Below are 19,288 nucleotides of genomic sequence, written 5' to 3' on the forward strand. Positions count from 1 at the left end.
CGATATAAGTCATAAGGCTTCTTCTACATAAATAGAGACAATAACCGAAGGTTTTGGCATTCCTAACTGATGGGCATACTATGGAGGCTTGCGTAGTCATCCAGAAGTACAGGAAGTTCAGTACAAGATGAAAGATATTGCAGAAACTAAAATGTAATGTGAGGCTTGGTGTTCAGCACAGAAAATCCATGAAAGGAAGGAGAAGAGAATTGGGGGATTTGCCACAATCTCAACTTTTTTTGATTTATATGTGCATAGTTTGAGTAAATTCTCTTTCAGAAGACCCGATTTGTTTTACATGCATAGCTGATAAAGATCAGATCTGGCATGTGTGCAAACATGGGTTCTGTACTAGATTATCTATGCAAAGGAGGAAGCTCCACTATATGCAAACGGCTTTAAGAGGAATTTTCCTTAATGATGACACAGTCTGAGAGTTTTGTTATTTTGTGTGTCTATGTACTCTAAAACAGATGTGGACAGCACATACCTTCAATAAGCAACCACAATACCTTTTAAAAAGCATATAATGGACAAACAAATATTTTTTAAGTACCTTGAAGATGTATGCTGGTTCAAGACAGTTTGTTCAGGAAAAAATGCTAGCCTAGGCTGGCAAGGCTAACATGCTACTCTTTTAAATGGTGCCCATAAACTGTGAACAACCTATTCAAAACTCTGTAAAGAATTTTCTTTTTGTGTTTCTACCAAAGGTCTAGCTACTTGAATTGTACAAAAATGTCAGAAGCCAAGTTTAAAAGGTTCTTGTCCTGTATTTATTTTTGAAGGATATGCTGTAAAGTGTGTACTGCTTCCATCTGACGCAGTGATGTCTATATAAAAGGACATGAGTATTCACAAAACAAAACCACAGCCACTGGAAGGGCAGAAAGATTACTGACCCCATCTCCACCAGCACACTAGATTAACTTCCTTCTTTCAGTTTAATTTGTGGGTGGTAGGACAGGGGCAGGAATTTGGACATCTCTTGTACATGTTTTTGTGTTCATAAAAACTGCCTCCTCTGCAAAAGTTGCATGCCTCCTTGACCTGCTTTTTTTCCTCTGAGCTCATAACCTCAGTTTGCTGGCAGGAAAATTATGGTATTTGTGGCTCCAAAATAAAATTTCACACACACAAACACATAAATGAGGTTTTCTCCATTGTTTAGTCTCATGTCGAGTAATGACAGTGCAAATCTTCAGATTGTCAGCATAGCTCGGAGATGAGTGGAGCACTGCACATTAGAAATGCTGCCACTGGCTCTCTGAAGACTGAGGAAGGCATTCATATGCTGGTCACATGCAAAGTGCAACCTGAAGACTCTCTTTAATTGCATATTTACGTACTGTTATTTTATTTTTTTAAGGAAGTGGGGCTCCAGAGAATAAGGTCTAGTCAGTTTTAAAGCACTAGCTTGTCAGCATGGTGTGATCCAAATCATGCTGAGGAAGTATTTTAAGGAAAGTCAAATGCCTCTCACATAGTATGGTTTGGGTTGGAAGGGGCCTCTGAAGATCATCCAGTTCCACATAGCTGGCCCAGCACAAAAATAAGTAAATAAATCCCTTGTGCTATGCTGTTAACACATAAAGGCCCAAGATAAAGTATATCTAGAACATCTGGGATACAAATCTGAGTGCAGATACCTGGATAAACCTTAAAACTGATAAGCAAAACAAAACAAACAAACCAAAATGAAACAAAACCACAAACAGGAATATCAGGAATATGTGTACCTTTTGTATTACAGAACATGTCAGACATTTGACTAAAAAATATGATATTTTATATGGATGCTTTCTATTTTGCCAATTGGCTCTTTTGTGTCTGTGCGCGATTTTCATGATCAGTGACTATTTCTGCTCCCAGGAGATGTGTCAGGAAATACTGTAAGAAAAGAGGAGGAAATGTCACCTAGCAACCAAAGCTTTATGAGGAAAAGTTCTGTGTTGACCAGAAGAGATGGAGTGAGCTGGGGAGTTTGGAGAAGGCATGAGGAGCAGTGGGAAGGCTGCCTCTCTGCTGCTATGGGGCTGATCACAGCCCAGCTGCGGTAGGTGCTCAGGGCCCACACTCGGTCTAAAGGGAGGCTTGGAGTTCCTGTTAAAATGGCTTGCAAAAAAACTTGGTTTGCAAAACAGGACTTTGGGTTACTTTATTGCTGCTTTCCCAATCTTAATTTGAAAATGATAAAATCTCAAATCGTGATGGGGATCTCCATAGTAATTTTAAAACAGCAGAAAATCAACTTGAGAGGAAAGGGCATTATCTCTCTCTTGTCTATCTCATTTATCTCTTTTATCCTTTCCTACCAGTACCAAAGACCAGATTAGCATATATTTTTTTCTATTATCTTGTTGAGATAGTAGAAAGATTATCAATAAGAGCTTTTTTTGTTATTATTTATATAAATTTATTTATTTATTAGGTCTTTGAGGAATTAGGAGATTCAAAATTAATATTGCTTGTTCCCCAGTTCTGGAAGGAAGCTAGGGAACAATAATAGACAGACTTGTTTGTAGGGGGAAAACAAAACGAAACAGGCTGGGAAATATTAACATACTTGAGTCAGCACAACACTGAACAGGATACCGTGGTTTGTCTGAGCAAGGATACAGTGTTTAAAAACAGGCTAGCGGATTGTGGTTGAAAATTAGAGGACAATACTTCTGTCACTTCGGCTGCACAGGCTTGCATATGGTCCATTTTACCTCCTGCCTGTGCTTGCATGACAGTAAGAGTGGGTGTAATAGCATGGAGAGGATGTGAGTAGGATTGATCTGGCATACTATGCATGCGAGGCACACACAACTGCTGCTGCTTTATGCCACCACGATACCAACAGCAACAGCCCGTATATAGGCACTTCTGGCTAAGGTTTTTGCAGGCAGTAATAAAATATATTTGCATGCATCTCATAAGCTGCAGATTCCAAAACCTGTTAAGAATGCCATTGCAGCACGGAAATTTTATTTCTTTATGGCTTCTTTTAGTTCAGCGGTGGGAAGGGAAGCCCTATTTTTTGCCTTCTACCGGCTTGGACACCGTGTTTGAGCTCTTTCCCACCGCTATTAATTTTTGCCCAGGATCTTCCTCCACACCCACTTCCCCCAAACCAGAGCAGACGCAGTCAGGGCACCTTCCCAGCTCCCTTATCGCCCCACGACCACCGATCCCACACCTGGAACCGGGAAAACGGAGCAGCACCCCCGGTGCCTCACGGGCTGCGCATCCTTCCCGGTCTGTTCCCCCCCGGGCTCTTCCCCGCCCCCGTGCCGGTGCCTCTCCCTTCCTCAAGTTCTCCCCAAATTGGGTCGGGCCTGGGGGCGCCCGTGGGCGGCTCCGTGCTCCGCGACCCCCGCCCCGGGGCGGCTCCGTACGGCAGCCCCCTGCCGCCCGCCCCCCCCCCCCCACCCCCCACCCCCCCGGGGCTGGGGGGAGCCGCTGCCGCCGCCTCTGCTCCAGCCCGGCCCGGCCCGGCGGGGAGGGAGGAGGAGGAAGAGGAGGAGGAAGAAGGGAGAGGGAGGGAGGGAAGCGGAGAGGGAGGGAGACGAGGAGGTGCCGCCGCCAGCAGCCTTATCGCTCTGCTTCCTGCAGCCGGTGCGGAGGAGGGGGCAGCCCCGCCTGGCGTCCCGGCATGCTGAAAGTCACCATGCCCTCCTCTTCCTCCTCCTCGTCCTCCTCATCGTCCTCCTCCTCCTCGGGCTCTGCGGCCGCCGGCCGCCCCGGGGGCGCCGCGCCCGACTACTGGATCGACGGCTCCAACAAGGACACCCTGGCCCACTACTTCGAGCTGGAGTCCGAGCTGGGACGGTGAGGAGGCGGGCTGGGGACGGGGACCGGGAAGGGGACGGGGATGGGGACGGGGATGGGGGGACGGCTGTGTCGGGGTCCCCTCCGGGCCGGCACCGCAGCGCTGCCTCCTCGGGAGCTGCCAAACTTCGGCGGGCGTGAGCGGCACCGGGGGGGCGCGCTGGGTCTGGCGGCATGCGGGAGGGACACGATGCCTCCTAGGGGTCGCGATCTGCAGACCCCCTCCAAATAAACCGGTGGTTCCCATGGGAAGGCGTCAGACCCTTTCGGCAAGCGCGGGTCCACGCGAGCAGCTCTGCGTTAGCCAGGTTGCCCAGACCCAGTTCTGCATCGGGGGGGTGGCCGGCATCGCTCTGAGAGCCCTAAAATGCCTGCCTGTTCACAGCCTCGCTTCATGCGAGAGCTTTTGCCCCTGCCGCCATGCCAGCACCCCCAGACCTCGGGCTGACAAAACTCCCACCCAAGACAGGAGCCGTGATTAGGCCTCTGCAAGCAGAGCCACTCCATTGGAGCGCAGCACAGGTGAATGAGCTGGTACACATTCATTCATGAATTCTGCTCTACTGCCCTGATGCTTCTGCATGGCAAGTTAAAAGTCCCAAGTGCTCAGTTGCTCCTTTCCTTCCTCTTTTTTTTTTTTTTTCCAAACTGAACCCCTGCATAAGATGCTGTCACCTTTACCTGATGTGCAGTTTTCCCTCTCTAAACACAGTTGTTGGTTTATGCTGCATTTTTGGGTAGAAAATAACATGTTCTAAAAGAAAAAAGAGGAAAATGAAAGTTTCATTATGGGTCTCACACTAGACTATTTTAGTTGGTAAATCAGTAGATAACAGCAATTGTTAATTTTGACAACAATCAATTATTAAAATCCTGGATGACAATAGGAAATCTGCAGGTAATAACATGGTTGCCTCAGTACAGAATTTTTGCAGGAAGGACCTGCAATGAGAGGTACTCCTACAAAGAACACCTGTGCTTGCCATACTGTAACTAGCGGGGGTAGGAAAGGCTGTAGGAACACAATATAGCATTGTTCTTCACTTGCTGGCCAGGTCTCAAGCATTTGCTGCTACCTTTTTGCCACTATTGCTACTCATGCTAGCCACATTTAAATAGGCATGGGATTGTGTACCCTTTTCCTTCTTGTGCTTCACTGCACACCTATGCAGGAACATAAAAACGTAAAGGAGGAAATAGTCATGTTGGTTTTGTTTTCAGAATTAACACAGAAGTGTGTGCTGCTGAGCAAGAGCAGTAGGTAGCAACTCTGCCACCTGTATTGATACTGCTATCTATGGGCTATCAAGAGTCCTTTTAGCATGCCTACCAGAGATTGTGGGCTTAATTTTTGAAGAGTCTGTATCGCTGATGCATCATGTATTTATTCTGTAGCTTGGGAGGAGGGGTAAAAAATGTGAACTTTCCTGTCTGAGGAAGGCAGAATCAACGAAAGCTGCAGTACAGTGGGTTTTTCTACCTCGCAAGGTGAGACAGTAGATGCTGAAACCCCAACAGAAGGTTTGGATAAGAAATGACCACACCCTACCAGTGCAGAGAAGTAAGCCACTAAACCTGCTGTGCTATTGGATGGAACCAGGAAATTAGACTTCAAATAAAAGTAGGAAGAAAATAGGAGATAAGAACCATCTTAAACAAAAACCGTGGGGTAGGTATGGGAGCAAGAAGAACTCAGAGGGGTGCACACTCTGTACTCCAGGATTTGGCAGCAAGACCTCTGTCCACAGATCCTAAGGCTGTCCCAGAGATCCATGCATTATATGCTAGCATCCAGAGTGATGCTGCATATCTCAGACCCCTCTAGCAGCTCAGGTGTGTCTCAGCAAATCCAAAAGATATCCAACAATTCCTCTTGGCTCCTAAGTGTAATATAAAATTGTGTTGTATCCTCTTGGTAATCTTGTCTCCAACCTTTTAATGTTGGAGGTGATTTTGAGTACATCTACAAAGAATACACAGTGCTTAGGTTAGTGATGGTGAAAACATATCTGGGTCAGGCTGAAAAATGTGGGCATATCATCCTGTTAGATGCAGTAAGTTGAAATAATAAACTAAAATAAGTAACAAGTGGTACTATCATGAAATGTCTTTAACAAGCACAGGGACTGGAAGATGTCTTCTGTTAGACTGAAAAGACATGTATTTGGACAGCAGTTGCCCAGTATGGGAGTGCCCTTTCCACAGAGTGTGCCTGGCAAATCCTTAAGCCGTGGCAGCCAGTAGTTCTTTCTTGTGTGACCAACTAAGGAGTCATGGGAGAAAAGGAGAGAAGAGGAGGAAGCTCCTGCTAGCAGGAAAAAGCCTAAAAGCTTGGCTAGGAGTAATGAGTTGGCTTTCAACAGTGGGGTTCCACAGGGATTAGTTCAGTGGGCCATGCTGCTCAAAACACTCATACATAAGGGGCTGGAGAGTGATATTTGCTTATTGGGGGTTTTTAAAGACAATATGAAGTATTGGAGAAAGACATTACTGGACTGAAAGGACATTTAAATGGCAGGTGAAATTCAGTTTAGATGAATAAATGCACATGGGGCTAGGGGAGAAAGTATTAAGCTGCACATAGAAAGATGAAATCTGATTGAATTGTTACAGTTGCAATTTACAGCTTTATGAAAGTACTGGCTCTGTGCACCCTAGTGATTAAAAATCCTCCAAATAAAAGGTTGGTATCTGTTTTCTTTTCCTTGTAAACCCTATAGTGAGGCTAAGACAGATTTGGGGTATGTATATGCCATGGAATACCTGGTTGGACGTTTTCTTTGGGGCATCAAGCAAAGCTAGCAAGTCAAAGATGAACAACTGGAGTTAAGACCATTTCAGCACAGGGCGTATTTAAGTGGTGGATCTCATGGCCACTGGATACTGCGGATGCTGAAAACTTACCTTGGTTCAATAAGCAGTCAGGCAAGTTTACACTAGGGAAATCCTTTCAGACTGCTAATAAAAAAATATACTGATTATTGAACTGTAAGTTTTTCAGTGTTGTGACAATATTCTTTGACAGTATTGACATAAGTTTGCTCTATTCATTTTCTTCTGTGTTTGGCCACTGTTAGAGACAGTATTCTGGCTGAGACAGACTTTTACTTTGACCCAGGATGGCTTACTCAATGTTTGCCTGTTCATCTTCCCTTTAGTACATTTCCAAAACACTGTAAAAATGACATTTTTGTCTTTGTTTTAGGAAGATTGTTACTTCCCTGAAAGTGACAGCATTGATGAGTTTTGGATTTTTGAGTTTTGTTCAGAGTCTATTTCAGCTGAAAGCTTATTTTCTACACTCTCTTGGAAAAAGATTTTAATAATTTTAGGTTCTAAGCCTGTACATTCTTTAAAGACTAAAATCTTTTGTTAGCTTTGTATAGCCAATGCTAAATCATTTGGTACAGTGTTTCCGAAATCAGGATTAGCATAACAGTATTATTTGAAGGAAGAGAATATTCAGTAAAAAATGTTTTGATACTCATCCATATTACAAAAATTTTGCTTTGTTGGAATTTTAGTAAATGTTTTTCTTATTATGCTCTCTCTTTTGCCTTACTGTGCCAAACTTCACAATCATTTGAGTTGAAACTAACACTGTTATTGTAGGCATGCTGCAGATCTATTAAATGGTCAAGTGCAGTTGGAAGTATCTACTACCAAAATACTTGCGGTTTTCTTTTAGTTTCTTAAATAAGATTAAAACAAACAAACAAACAAACAAACTCAAAAGTCACAGCTTTTTTGTGTGTGTAAGGAGTCAGGATCTTCCAAGGTTACATTTTACTTAGTTGTGTGATCCTTGCTGAGGACCTGAAACTGAAAGGTGCTTGGTACTTGCAACTTTGAATTGACAGTGTGAGCTGAATGTCCTTGAAGAGTTCTGAGCACAGAGAGTTTAAAACCAAAGAGTGGTTTAAACTCGAGATTTCAGTGTGCAGGATGACATTTCTTAGTCTGTCAATCCTGTTTATGAATGCTGACATAGTAGCATCTACCTTTGCAATGGCAGCAGTAGATGAAATCAGACAAATCCTTTGTATAAGCTTCATTTTATAGAAATGGGTTGCTTTTGCACTTAATGCTTTGAAGTTCAAACAGTTTTTGCTTTGAAGGTGTGCCAGTTATTTTCCCTTCCATTCCTTCATTAAAAAAAAAATAGAAAGTGGGACTTTTTTTCTGTCCATCTCAACAGTCGTTTGTTATACAGACTGTTTGCCATGCTCACTTTGAAAAATACTTGCTCATTTTTCATTGGGATGCATTTAAAGTAGGTCACTCCCTTCTTCAGCAGCACTTCTTACTTGTTTGTGACTTTCAGTACTGGGCTTGAGGATTTTGTAGGGAGACACGAGTGCTGCTGATAGTACCCGGTGCTAGCTGTCTAAAAATTTGTGCGTGTATGTGTGTGTGGGGGTGGGAGGGCTGCTTTGCTAAACCACATTAAGAATTCCACATGGAGAATCATCTCTGAGCACGAACTGCATGGGTAGATTTGCCTCTGCCCAGGTCATATAGTGCCACTTATTGCAGCTTGCTTGTTACCCTGGCAGCTCACATCTGTGGATGAGCAGTAAGCGTTTTCATGCAGGTAGTTCCTGCTCATCAGCTAGTAGGGAAGGTTGTTGAAGATGAGGGTCTGAGGCCTTGCTTAGCATTGTTGTGACCTTGGTCACACAACTACTGGGACTTTGCTTGAGGTAAGAAGATAGGAGTAAGACAGGACATGGAGTCCTTGTGGGTGCTGGCCAAGGCATATGGAGGTAGGTGGACATGGAGAATTGCCTTCATGCATTGCACCAGGTCTAGTTGAAGATTTTCACATCTTTTCCACTTGAAGGGATTTGTCTCATCTTTCTCCTTGAAAAATATCTTAAACATGTGACAACAGGCTCTTCCATGGTGAACATGGGCTTTGCCTCTTCTATTAAAGCTATGCTCTTATGGAGAAGACAGTCCAATGTTAATTTGGCCAAAAAGAGGACATCAGAGAAATTTTTGTGAAGTGAAATGATGCTCTAAAGGGGGAGAGCAGGGGGTGGGTTGGGGCATGTTTTCAGTCACTATTAAAATGCATGTTGACCTACAGAGAGTTGTAAACAAAAAATTATATCCAACAGTGAATTCTTTCTATAGAAGCTCTATAGCTTCTCAACCCAGTGTCCAGGGTGAAATGCATGCAGTTGGTACCAGGAACCAGAACTTGTCATGGTAATAACCCACATTTTGACAACTAAATCTCCTTATTCGGTGAAGGGAGAGTATTTTCTTCTTTGCATCTTGTTCAGTTCAGTAGTTTGATTCAGAACTAAAAAAATAGGTGTTGAAGAAACAAGTAAAGAAAATTTCCTCTACCATTCTATAAATAAAAACAATTTGAGAATAGACATACCATTTCACCTAAGGGTCTCTAATAATGCAGGAAAATGGGCAGGTATTTTGGAGAAAAAAAAAAGTAACCTTGCCATGGAAGGTTGTTATTAACTCTTGTTGTCCAAATACTGGTCTTAGATACTTAGATACTTGTCTAAAAAATAACTCTGTCTAAATATTACAGACTGTTGTTTAAATTCCTGTACAGTTGGGATTTGTGGCAAAACTCTTGTTCTCCTTCATCTAGGAGAATTTCTTTGAACTGCTAACTCAGCACCTGCTTCACTGGGACTTAGAAAATAGATGATAAAATACACATTTTTTACAATGGCTTATGTGTATATCTGATTCCTTTTCATGCTGTGATTGAGGCATTGCTTCCATCTTGAAATGATGGAAAATAGGTTTGCTGATTCTATCTACTGTGGATAAAATGTTTATCTGTCAATGCTTGTGGCTAGTCACATCAGAGAAGCTAAATCTGCCATAGCCTAATGCCTTCTAGGAATAGGTTAATGGTTAGTTGGTTGTGTGAAAGAAATTGTCCTGTTACCTCTGAAAATAAACAGATACTCAGGTAACGTTTTTTCTTTAGCACAAGCAGTATTATTTTGTCTAAGTCCTACCTGTATTATTTCAAAAATAGTATATTTTAAATAAGCTTTTCTTCTTCTAAATATGAACCAAAATAGACTACTGATGAGAGCATGTATTTCATGCTTTCATTTACAGAAGCATTGCAATTTTATTTTTAATGTTATATTGCACCATTTTTTTTAAAGGGTAATTTGTGGATCCATCTATACTGAAATTTTAATTTGGATCATGAGTGAAGTTTTTGAAACAAAAGTCTCAGTTATTCCCTCACACCATGCCTTGCTCATCATCATGGGGGCTCTTGGTGTGCACAGAGCAGACTGAATGTAACAGGCTCAGAAGACAGTTCAGGAGCACTTAATTCACTCTATCGTCTTGTGAACACTCAGTTCACAGGAGCAGGTTGCAGCTAGTCTGAAGTAAAAACTGCAGAAAGTTGATATGTTGATATTACCACATTGACAAGATCTGTTCCATTGTTGCTTTCCTACTGCACTGTACTACGAGCTAATGCATACCTAGATTATATGTCTTAGTGATACTGTATTTGAATCTAAATAGTTAATCTGCAAGATAACAATAGAATGCTTATGGTATCACACATTCAACATAATGCTCAGGTCAATGTCCTTCTATTCCAATTTTAATTAACTTTTTAGCTACGGGGAACATACGTTAATGAAAATTTAGTGCATAGAGTGGGCAGTGAAAGAATAGTTAGTCCTGGCAGAGTATTGCGTTACCTCTGTACTCTTATTAGTCTGTGTAGTGAGTGCATTGTTCTGCCAATAAATTGAGCCATTAACATTTTTTTTTTCTACAAAATGAGTGCTGGAGCAGCTTTGAATAGCTGAAATAAGTAGATGATCATTCTGTATAATTTTCACAGCTTTCTTGAACTTAAAAAAGAGTTCTTAACAGTTCTATGACATCACTTTTTGAACTATTTTTTCTTTATTTTCAGTTACTTATTCCTTCAGCCCCTATACATCTTTTTCATTGGTTTTGCTTCTCTTCTTTTTAATTAAAAAATGTATTTCTAATGGAGAAAATGAATAGCTCTTGAACTAAGTACTCTCAAGAATACTGTAGAAATTTTTTGCACACACAGCTTTTAGGAGTTGAAAGTAATGACATAATTTGTGTTAATACAAGAATATGTCATATTTGAAAAACATTACAGTAGGCTGCAAGGGGCCAGATATAACAAAGTTGTTCTTGTAGCTCGGTACAGAAACAGTATATGTGAAATTGAATAAGTATTTTCAAGTTCAGTTGAAAACATTTGCCTAAGTGTGACTGTATGAAATGCTTAAATGATTTTAGATGGAAGACAGGTAAACTTACTGAAGTCCTGTTGTAGAAGGGGTAAATATCTGCTCATTCCACTGTCCATTTTTAGGTGTGTGTCTGAGTATACATGGTATTGTGCAAGGAATTGTAATGATTGTAAAAAAAAAAAAAAAAAAAGCGGCAGAATTCTATGGGTAACAGATGTTTAAATGCTTGCTTACATAGCAAATAGCCACATTTCAAAACACTTGTTTTCAATTATGTATGGTAGCCTGTGAAAGAATACTCGCTGTTTGCTGTTACACGTGCATCCAAATGCTTGCTAGGAGGGGCTAGCTATCCTCTCCAGAGACTGTAAGACACTCAGATTGGAGAAATTTTATCTCACTGAATACTGTCTGAAAAGGTCAATTGGAACTAAAAAAAGTAGTCATCTTGTGTGTATAGTCCAAGTAGCTGAGCTGTCTTTTCACAGTAAAGACAAATGATTTTTGTGTAATATTAGGCTACCCAGAAGGCTGGCCTGGCTTTGGGAAAGCAACCTGCTAATAAGAAATGTTGTGTCAAAAAAAAATAAAAAGTGCAAAGATTGGAATATTTCTTTCATCTGTGTAGGTTCAACAATTATGAATCTTAGGAGTTACTATTGCATAAAAAGAAAAAAATGTAATCCTTTGTGCTTTCACGGTGAAACAGAATTTAGGCCTATAAACTACATATTTACTATTGATTTCTCCATTTAGGAGTTCTTACCAGTTCTGCTTTCTCTCTTCACAATAAGCAGACCTTTATTATCTGAAAAGAGTCATTAATTTCAGAAGGAATAATCTTTTTACAGTGTAGTGATAATTATTTGAAAAAGGGTAGGCAAATATGCCATAATATTTTTTTTTAATAATGATGTTGCTTTTATGTTTTTATATGCTTTTATATTTTTTATTTTTTATTTTTATTTTTATATGCTTTTATATTTTATTTTTTATTTATATTTATATATTTTTTTAATAATGATGTTGCTTTTAGTTTTTGGTTTGTCTAATGTCTTTTTCAGTATTTACAGTTTTCCTGTCTCCCCCATTTTAAAAAATGTATAAGAATGACAGCTTTTACAAACACTCATTGATACCTTGGAAATACTCTTCCACATGTTGTTAGTGATCCTTCATTTGGCCTTGCATTGCCAGAGTTTTCAGCGAATCAGTAACCACCAGAAAATGCATTTTAACTTACCCGTTCCTGTTCTTAAAAACTAAACTTATCTTCTAAGTTACTTTGCTGTGTTGGGTTTTGGAATCTGAGGCAGCAGCTCTGTGATATGTAAGATGGCATATCATGTAGGGTTGTTTGTATTGTGGAAGCACGTTTTTTTCTTGTTGTCGCCTTTGCCTTACTTTTCTATCTCAGCGTTGCAAAAGGTCTTTTCAGAGACAGAAGCACACAGGATGCATTTTTCCAGTTTACCCATGTTAGTTTTTAAATGTCTGGAAACTTCCAAACAAGTCAAGAGAAATGCACATCTTTCTTTCTCCTCTCCAAGGCCCTAGATTGTTGCCTGTGACACTTTCCCAGCTCTTTCTAACCTGGGAAATAAGACCTATTCTGGGAGCTAGTTCATTTTTTGCTGTGACCAGGTTTAGTAGGGAAGGTGCAGGTCAGAGTGATATCCTGGCTGGCAGCATGCTTTGCAGCAGACCAGATGTACTGGATCTGCTGAGGATTATGTGTCTTTAGGGCAGAATGACATTTCCCCTGAGGCTACTGGGCAGTGAGGGAGGGTTGTGGCTGTGTACGTGGAAGCCTGCATTTCTCCTGGGTTAGCTCTGTTTTTTAAGATCTATTAGGATGGTGCAATAGGAAAGATCATTGAGGATGAGATTTTCTAGAACATTTTCCAGTGTGGGATGTTCGATAAGCATATGCATCGTGTGTCCTCAATTTCTTAGACTACATAGTGTTTAAAACAGAAAGATGGAGTGGTGGTGATACAACACTATAACAATACCCATTACTAATGTATGTTTTTGTTACGGAATGTAAACAAAAATGGTATAGTTACTGCCATAGGTTACTATCACTTAAAACACACCAAGTGTCAAGAACCATCAATATTTGCATCTGTTGTTCTGAGAACAGATTTCCAAGGCAGAGTTGCTTTCCTTGTAAAATAATTCTAAAGATAGGTGACCCTGCATTATGACCTTGGAAGAGACCATTCAGTCTGTAACAAGCAAAACTTACATTTTCTTTGAATTTCATCCACACGAAATAACAGGAGAGTAATTATTTGGCATGAACCACCAAACTACATGGTCAGAACTGAATGTTAATTCTAACACAAGTGAAGTAATTGTCTGAACAACTTAATGCTGCAGCTTGTTAAGTACTCTTCTTTTCACATATGCAGCTATCACTGCTAGAATTCTAGAATCATAACATGAAAATCAAAAGATAAAGAAAATAACAACCCATCTGAGGGGAAAATAAACAAATAAATAAATAAAAGTATATATTTATAAAATGTGTTGCTCTTTGATGGTTTACTATCTATTTATCACGGCTTTTCTGGGGATAAAGCACTGGCAAAACAAGCCCAACATTCCAAATGCATAGCCTCAAAAATAGCAATATCAAAATTTAAACCCTTGAACAAATGTATAGTCTCTGCTCAGACGCGTAGCTCACTGTGAGCATCCATATGTTGTGGATAAGGTGCCAGAATTGCAACTTTACCTCAGAGCTGATGTCATCTCCTCAGTCCTTTTCTCCAAATTCTCCCCACTAGAACCAAGTGATGCATCTCTCCTCTGGCTTTTCTCCAGGCTTCTTGGAAAAAGCAGTTGCTCGGGTTTAAGGAAGAATCATATTTTAGAACAATTTTCTTTCCCTCTGAATACTTTTTCCTTCTTGAAAGTATTCATAGATTCTTCTGAGCTGAGGATATCATGAACATATCAATACTGTTACTTATATTCTATCTTTAATCTTTAAAACATATCCATATCTACCAGGTTCATTGCCTTTATGAAATCATACTACATCTTAAAATATTATTTTTTTGTGTGTGTGTTTTTAATCATGCAGATGACCCGGATTGTTCCACAAACTTTTGGAGAACTGAATATTGCATAAACAAAAAAGGTTCTATGTATGTTTTGATTTTGTTTTCTAATGCGGTAGCAGAGCATTCTGTGACAGAGGGAGTTTGTCAATCATATCAGTCATGACAAATTTTGAATAGCTTGTTGGCATTTTTTCATATATAAAAAAAAGAAAAAAAAAAAACAATCACTGACACTAACAGATAACAAATTCTTGTAAAGAAGTTGAGATTAGCTCAGAAATGAAATCTAGGGTTTCCATTTTAATCTAAATAACCTATATTCAGTGAGCAATTTTGCTGTCGTGAATGAATGAAATAAAAAAACATGTGAGATCTCAATGACTATCCATGGAATATAGGTCTGGTATTATATTAAAGTACTTTTATAATAATATTCTTATTGATTTTTCTTTAAATAATCCTGTTAACAGAGGCACACTGCTAGTACCAAAGACTGTTGTGCTACATGATTTTATTTTGCGCTTAGTGTTAAAAAAACTGTGCTAAAAAGAGTGAATTTACATACCCTTTCTGTGGAAGGCTGATCATAATCTGTACAACTTTCAGATGATAATGAGACCCCCTAGCTGCTAATACTCTTTGGAGACTAAGTTTGAATTTATTTAAACTAGAGAAAGTATGTCTTTCAGATTTGTTAAATATACAAGATCGTGTTTGCAGTTTGATTTATTAGGTGTCCTGCACCAGTCCAACATTCTGGACCAATGAGAGTGTTTGAAGAACATGCTTTTTTTTTTGGACAAGTGTGTCATGGATGAGCACAGATTTTTTTTAACCTATTGACATGTTTTCTGGATTAACAAATTACCGTTCTGCTCTGGTATATGAACACAGTGCCTTACAGTTTTTTACTTTCCTGGTGGGGAATGTTTGCTCACTAGCTTTCTGTGGTGTTATAAACATAATCAAAGCATAAGGACCTGCAAGATACGTCTGCATGGATGTTTTTACCTTCTGGCTTCATTGGATGCCTCCCACACCTGCTCTTTTTGCTGTAAAAGCAGCAAGCAACCTACCTCTCTAAATTCCCTTTAAGCCCTCATAATTTTCTGGCTTATTAATTTAGTAAAATGAAAAAGAGAAGGCATGAAAAGTTGATTTTGTAGTGCAAAGCAGCACTTCACTGAATGACAGAACATCCTAAATTGGAAGGGATCCACAAGGATCATCAAGTCCAACTCCTGGCTCCACCCAGGACCACCCAAAAACCAGACCTTGTGTCTGAGAGTACTGTCCGAATGCTTCTTGAACTCCGGCAGGCTCAGTGCTGTGACCACTGCCCTGTGGAGCCTGTCCCAGTGCCTGACCACCCTCTGGGTGCAGAACTTTTCCCTAACACCCAGCCTGACCCTCCCCTGTCCCAGCTTCATGCCATTCCCTCGAGTCCTGTCGCTGTCCCCAGAGAGCAGAGCTCAGCGCCTGCCCCTCCGCTCCCCTCATGAGGGAACTGCAGGCTGCCATGAGGCCTCCCCTCAGCCTGCTCTGCTCTGGGCTGAACAAAACAAGAGACCTCAGCTGCTCCTCAGACGTCTTGCCCTCCAGACCCTTCACAATCTTTGTAACCCTCCTTTGGACACTCTCCAACAGTTTTATGTCCTTCTTATATTATGGTACCCAAACCTGTACACAAGGCAAAACACTTACATGGTGTAGATAGTGATGACCATTTAGAATATGACTAGTTGTTGTTGTGTTTGTTTGTTTGTTTGTTTTGTTTTGTTTTTTGAAGAAAGGAAGATGAAGAAATATGACAAACTTTTTTTTTCTTTCTTTTTCTTTTTCTTTTTCTTTCAGGCTTTGCAGCCAGATGTAAACTACAAGTGTTTATAGAGTGCACCATTCACTGTACGGTCGTCTGTTATACTGGCAGGGGATTAATTTAAGTTGAAAGACGAAGCCAAGGCTGGTCTGAATAAAGCATTCTTGTAACACCAAGTAACTGCCTGTACTGGAGCAGTACTTTTGACACTAAAAAGGCAATAATACGTTAATTTTGTTTGCTGCAGGAAGCAGAAAAGGGGATTCTGATTCTCCCTTCACAGCAATTTAATTCAAGAATATCTTAACTATAAACAAGAACAGAATTTGGGCTGGTAGTTAATAATCTTTGTCTGAGTAAGATCATTAACCGATTGCCAAATTGTGTCAATGGGTATCGGAAAACATGCAAGTTAGTTAAATTTTTTAAATTTAAATTCAAATCGCATACCTATGCATAATTCATATACTAGGTGTTCAAAAGAAGGTGGAACAGGATTAAAACTGAGTGAAAAAGACATTTGATTATTACTATAAGAACTTGCTCAAAGAGTTGATTTGATTGGCAGTAGCATAGAGAGAAGACTCTTCTGTTTCCAGACAATCATTCATTTCAAATGAGAAAACAATCCAGGTCACCTCCTCTCCTGCCTTCACCTTCTCAGCAGAACAATATCTTTTTGACCATTTAAAGCTTCAGCTTGTTTAGTTAAAAGATAGTAGCCCAAGTTACTGTAAAGTCATTTCAGCTGGCATGATCTATACTAGTTTATTTTTATTGTTCTTGCAACATTTATATATTAAAAATGAAAGGAAACAAAATGTTTTTAACCTTCTCATATTCTTTTTCTACATGACTTTAGATAAGATGAAACATCTTTTGTGATGGAAGTAATCAGATTAGAATTTCTCTTGCAGATAACCATCTAAATTAAAACTGGTGAAATTTATTCTTTAAATAGATTGTCCAACATATTGTTAGTTTTTCTCCTGTCAGTCCATATTTTGTGAACTGGTTATGTTTGTTAATTGTGAATGAATACAACAAATGTTTACCAGATAACCTGCTAAAATATTTTGACATAGTGCTTCATATAAATCATGTGTTTTAGCTGTACTGAATACCTAATAAGACCATTTAATTGTGTTTTTTCCTAGTCACAGCCCACATGAACTTACTAAACAAAATAATAATGAGTAGAAGAGGTGTTATTCATCCATGATGGCATGTAGCCATTGGAAGACCACATTTCATGCTGTAAAGTCATGTTTATTAAAGCTTGTTTTATCTAAATCATAGAATCACTTAGATTGGAAAAGACCTCAAAAATGATCAAGTTCAACTGTTAAATATTCACATTCTTATGATAGTGAATAGGCAGAGATGAGAAACTCCACAATTTCCGTCCCATGATTAATTTCAGTATATTGGTTCTTGTTTTTATTTTGAGTTAGGGTGAGTAACTGAAGTGTTTACATGATATGGATAATGGACCATTTCAGAGCATGGAATTTTTCAACAATTTTGAATTAAGTTTACAAACACTTTCCTATTTTACATTTTGTGAAAATTAAAGCTGTCAATCAAACTAACCAGATCTAAGATCAAATTACATTTATCTATTGTACCAGGGTGCCTTATGAGAATTTTTATGGAAGTGCCTCTTTTTCCTTTTTTCACTTTGTCCTTGGTACCTGTTCGAACTGTTTTTTACATGTTACACCAAAAGTGGATCATCTTTCATTCAATATATTCCCTTACAGTTATAGAGGGTGTTTGCAGAAATAGCATTTTTCTACTGACTCCACTTACAAAACTCTCAGACTTTTCTAATAAGAACAATACACATTACTGAATGGGACAGGACCAATTTTGCCTTTCTCACAACTGTTATATTCTCGGTAGCTTATAGCTGTCTAGTTGTTTGTTGCCCGGACTCTGTGTGTTCCATTTTCCTTTGGTTTGTGACTGACAAAAATTTTTTATATCAAAGCTCCTGTTATTTTTCTGTAACGCAAGGCCTTACATTTAATACTGTTACTTTTTTCCCCATTCTTCTTATTCCTGCACTCCAGGTAGCACAGTTCTTCCCTTCTGATATTACAGCCCTCTCCTGCACTGTCAGTGCCTCCTACCTTTGTCATCATCAGGCTGAACTGTCATACTTGTAAGTTTGTGCCAAAGTCATTTATGAAAATACTAAAAAGGATGTCTAACCAACCAAAGGAACATTGATTAAATATGTATGTTGGAACAAAATAGAAACACTGAAGTAAAGAAGAGCAGTGTGTTTCTGGCAAGTTTTTTTATGAGGGTTAGATTGCATAGGCAAATTTCATAGTTAAGGAATAAAATCCCAAACAACAAAAGGCTTATAGAACTTTTTCCCATTATTTCACTTAAACTTGTAATAATCAAAATTCTTACAACATTGCCCATACCACGGATGAATTTGTTCTTTTTTTGTTCTTTTGCTGACTCCTTGCTTTTTTAGCTAAGGATGTCTAGGGCTATTCTCACTTTCCTTCCTTTAAGCACCTAGCACTTTCATTAGAAAGCAATCTCAATTGACTTTATGCAAAGAGGAAGAAATATCACCCAATATATTTAATGGGTGCAATGTCATAAGCTGAAATGTTGGCCATTCTGCAGCTATCTTCCTGCAAGGAGTGCCAAACAAAATATAATTGGTATGCTAGTCAGAAAGATGTCAAATCTTGATGTTTCAGGGGATGTGAGGGATTGGATTTCATTACTCAGATAGGTTTCTACCTACATCCCATCTTCTTCCTCCCATTTTAGGAACGTGGATTTATTGTAGATGAACTTCACGACTTTTGAACGTAGAAGGACTCAGCTCCAATAATTCTGTCAAAAAAAATGGAAAAAAGAAAGAAAAATAGTATGTTTTTAAGTGGTACTTGAAAATTATGCAAGTATGTGAAACATAGATCCTGATTTGTCCTTGGTTTTCATCCAGCATAATAATTGCAGCCATGAAAAGTGACTGCAACAGTGGTATAAAACACTACCCTACATATATATTATGAAAAATCTGGTTTAAACTTATCTGTAAGTTTTATCATCTGAAAATATACTGTGGAGGAATTGGATTTATTTAGTCCAACAGATGGTGCTGGGGAAAGGTGATGATAGTTCCCCAGCAGAGAATCACACCTGTGAAGTAGAATATTTCACTTAAATTTAAGGGCTATTCCTCTGTGGAAAGGAGGAGGGAAATAACTTGACTGTGATTACAATACCAAATGTAATTCAGGAGAAAGTGTCTAGCCATCTGCACTTTGGTAGCAGCCTTTTCAATACAA

General features: G+C 39.4%; 1 protein-coding gene across 1 annotated transcript in view; it reads left to right on the top strand.

Moving 5' to 3' along the window:
* Positions 1-1,922: 1,922 nt before the first annotated feature.
* The window catches only part of CAMK4 (calcium/calmodulin dependent protein kinase IV), a 157,093-nt gene continuing 139,727 nt past the window's right edge, over positions 1,923-19,288 (top strand). The window contains exons 1-2 of the mRNA XM_066987845.1: positions 1,923-2,056; positions 3,601-3,816. Coding sequence (XP_066843946.1) covers positions 1,935-2,056; positions 3,601-3,816 — 338 coding nt within the window. The 5' untranslated portion in view covers positions 1,923-1,934. The remainder of the gene's footprint in view (positions 2,057-3,600; positions 3,817-19,288) is intronic.

Source organism: Anser cygnoides, chromosome Z (assembly GCF_040182565.1).
Source record: "Anser cygnoides isolate HZ-2024a breed goose chromosome Z, Taihu_goose_T2T_genome, whole genome shotgun sequence".
Lineage (NCBI taxonomy): Eukaryota > Metazoa > Chordata > Aves > Anseriformes > Anatidae > Anser > Anser cygnoides.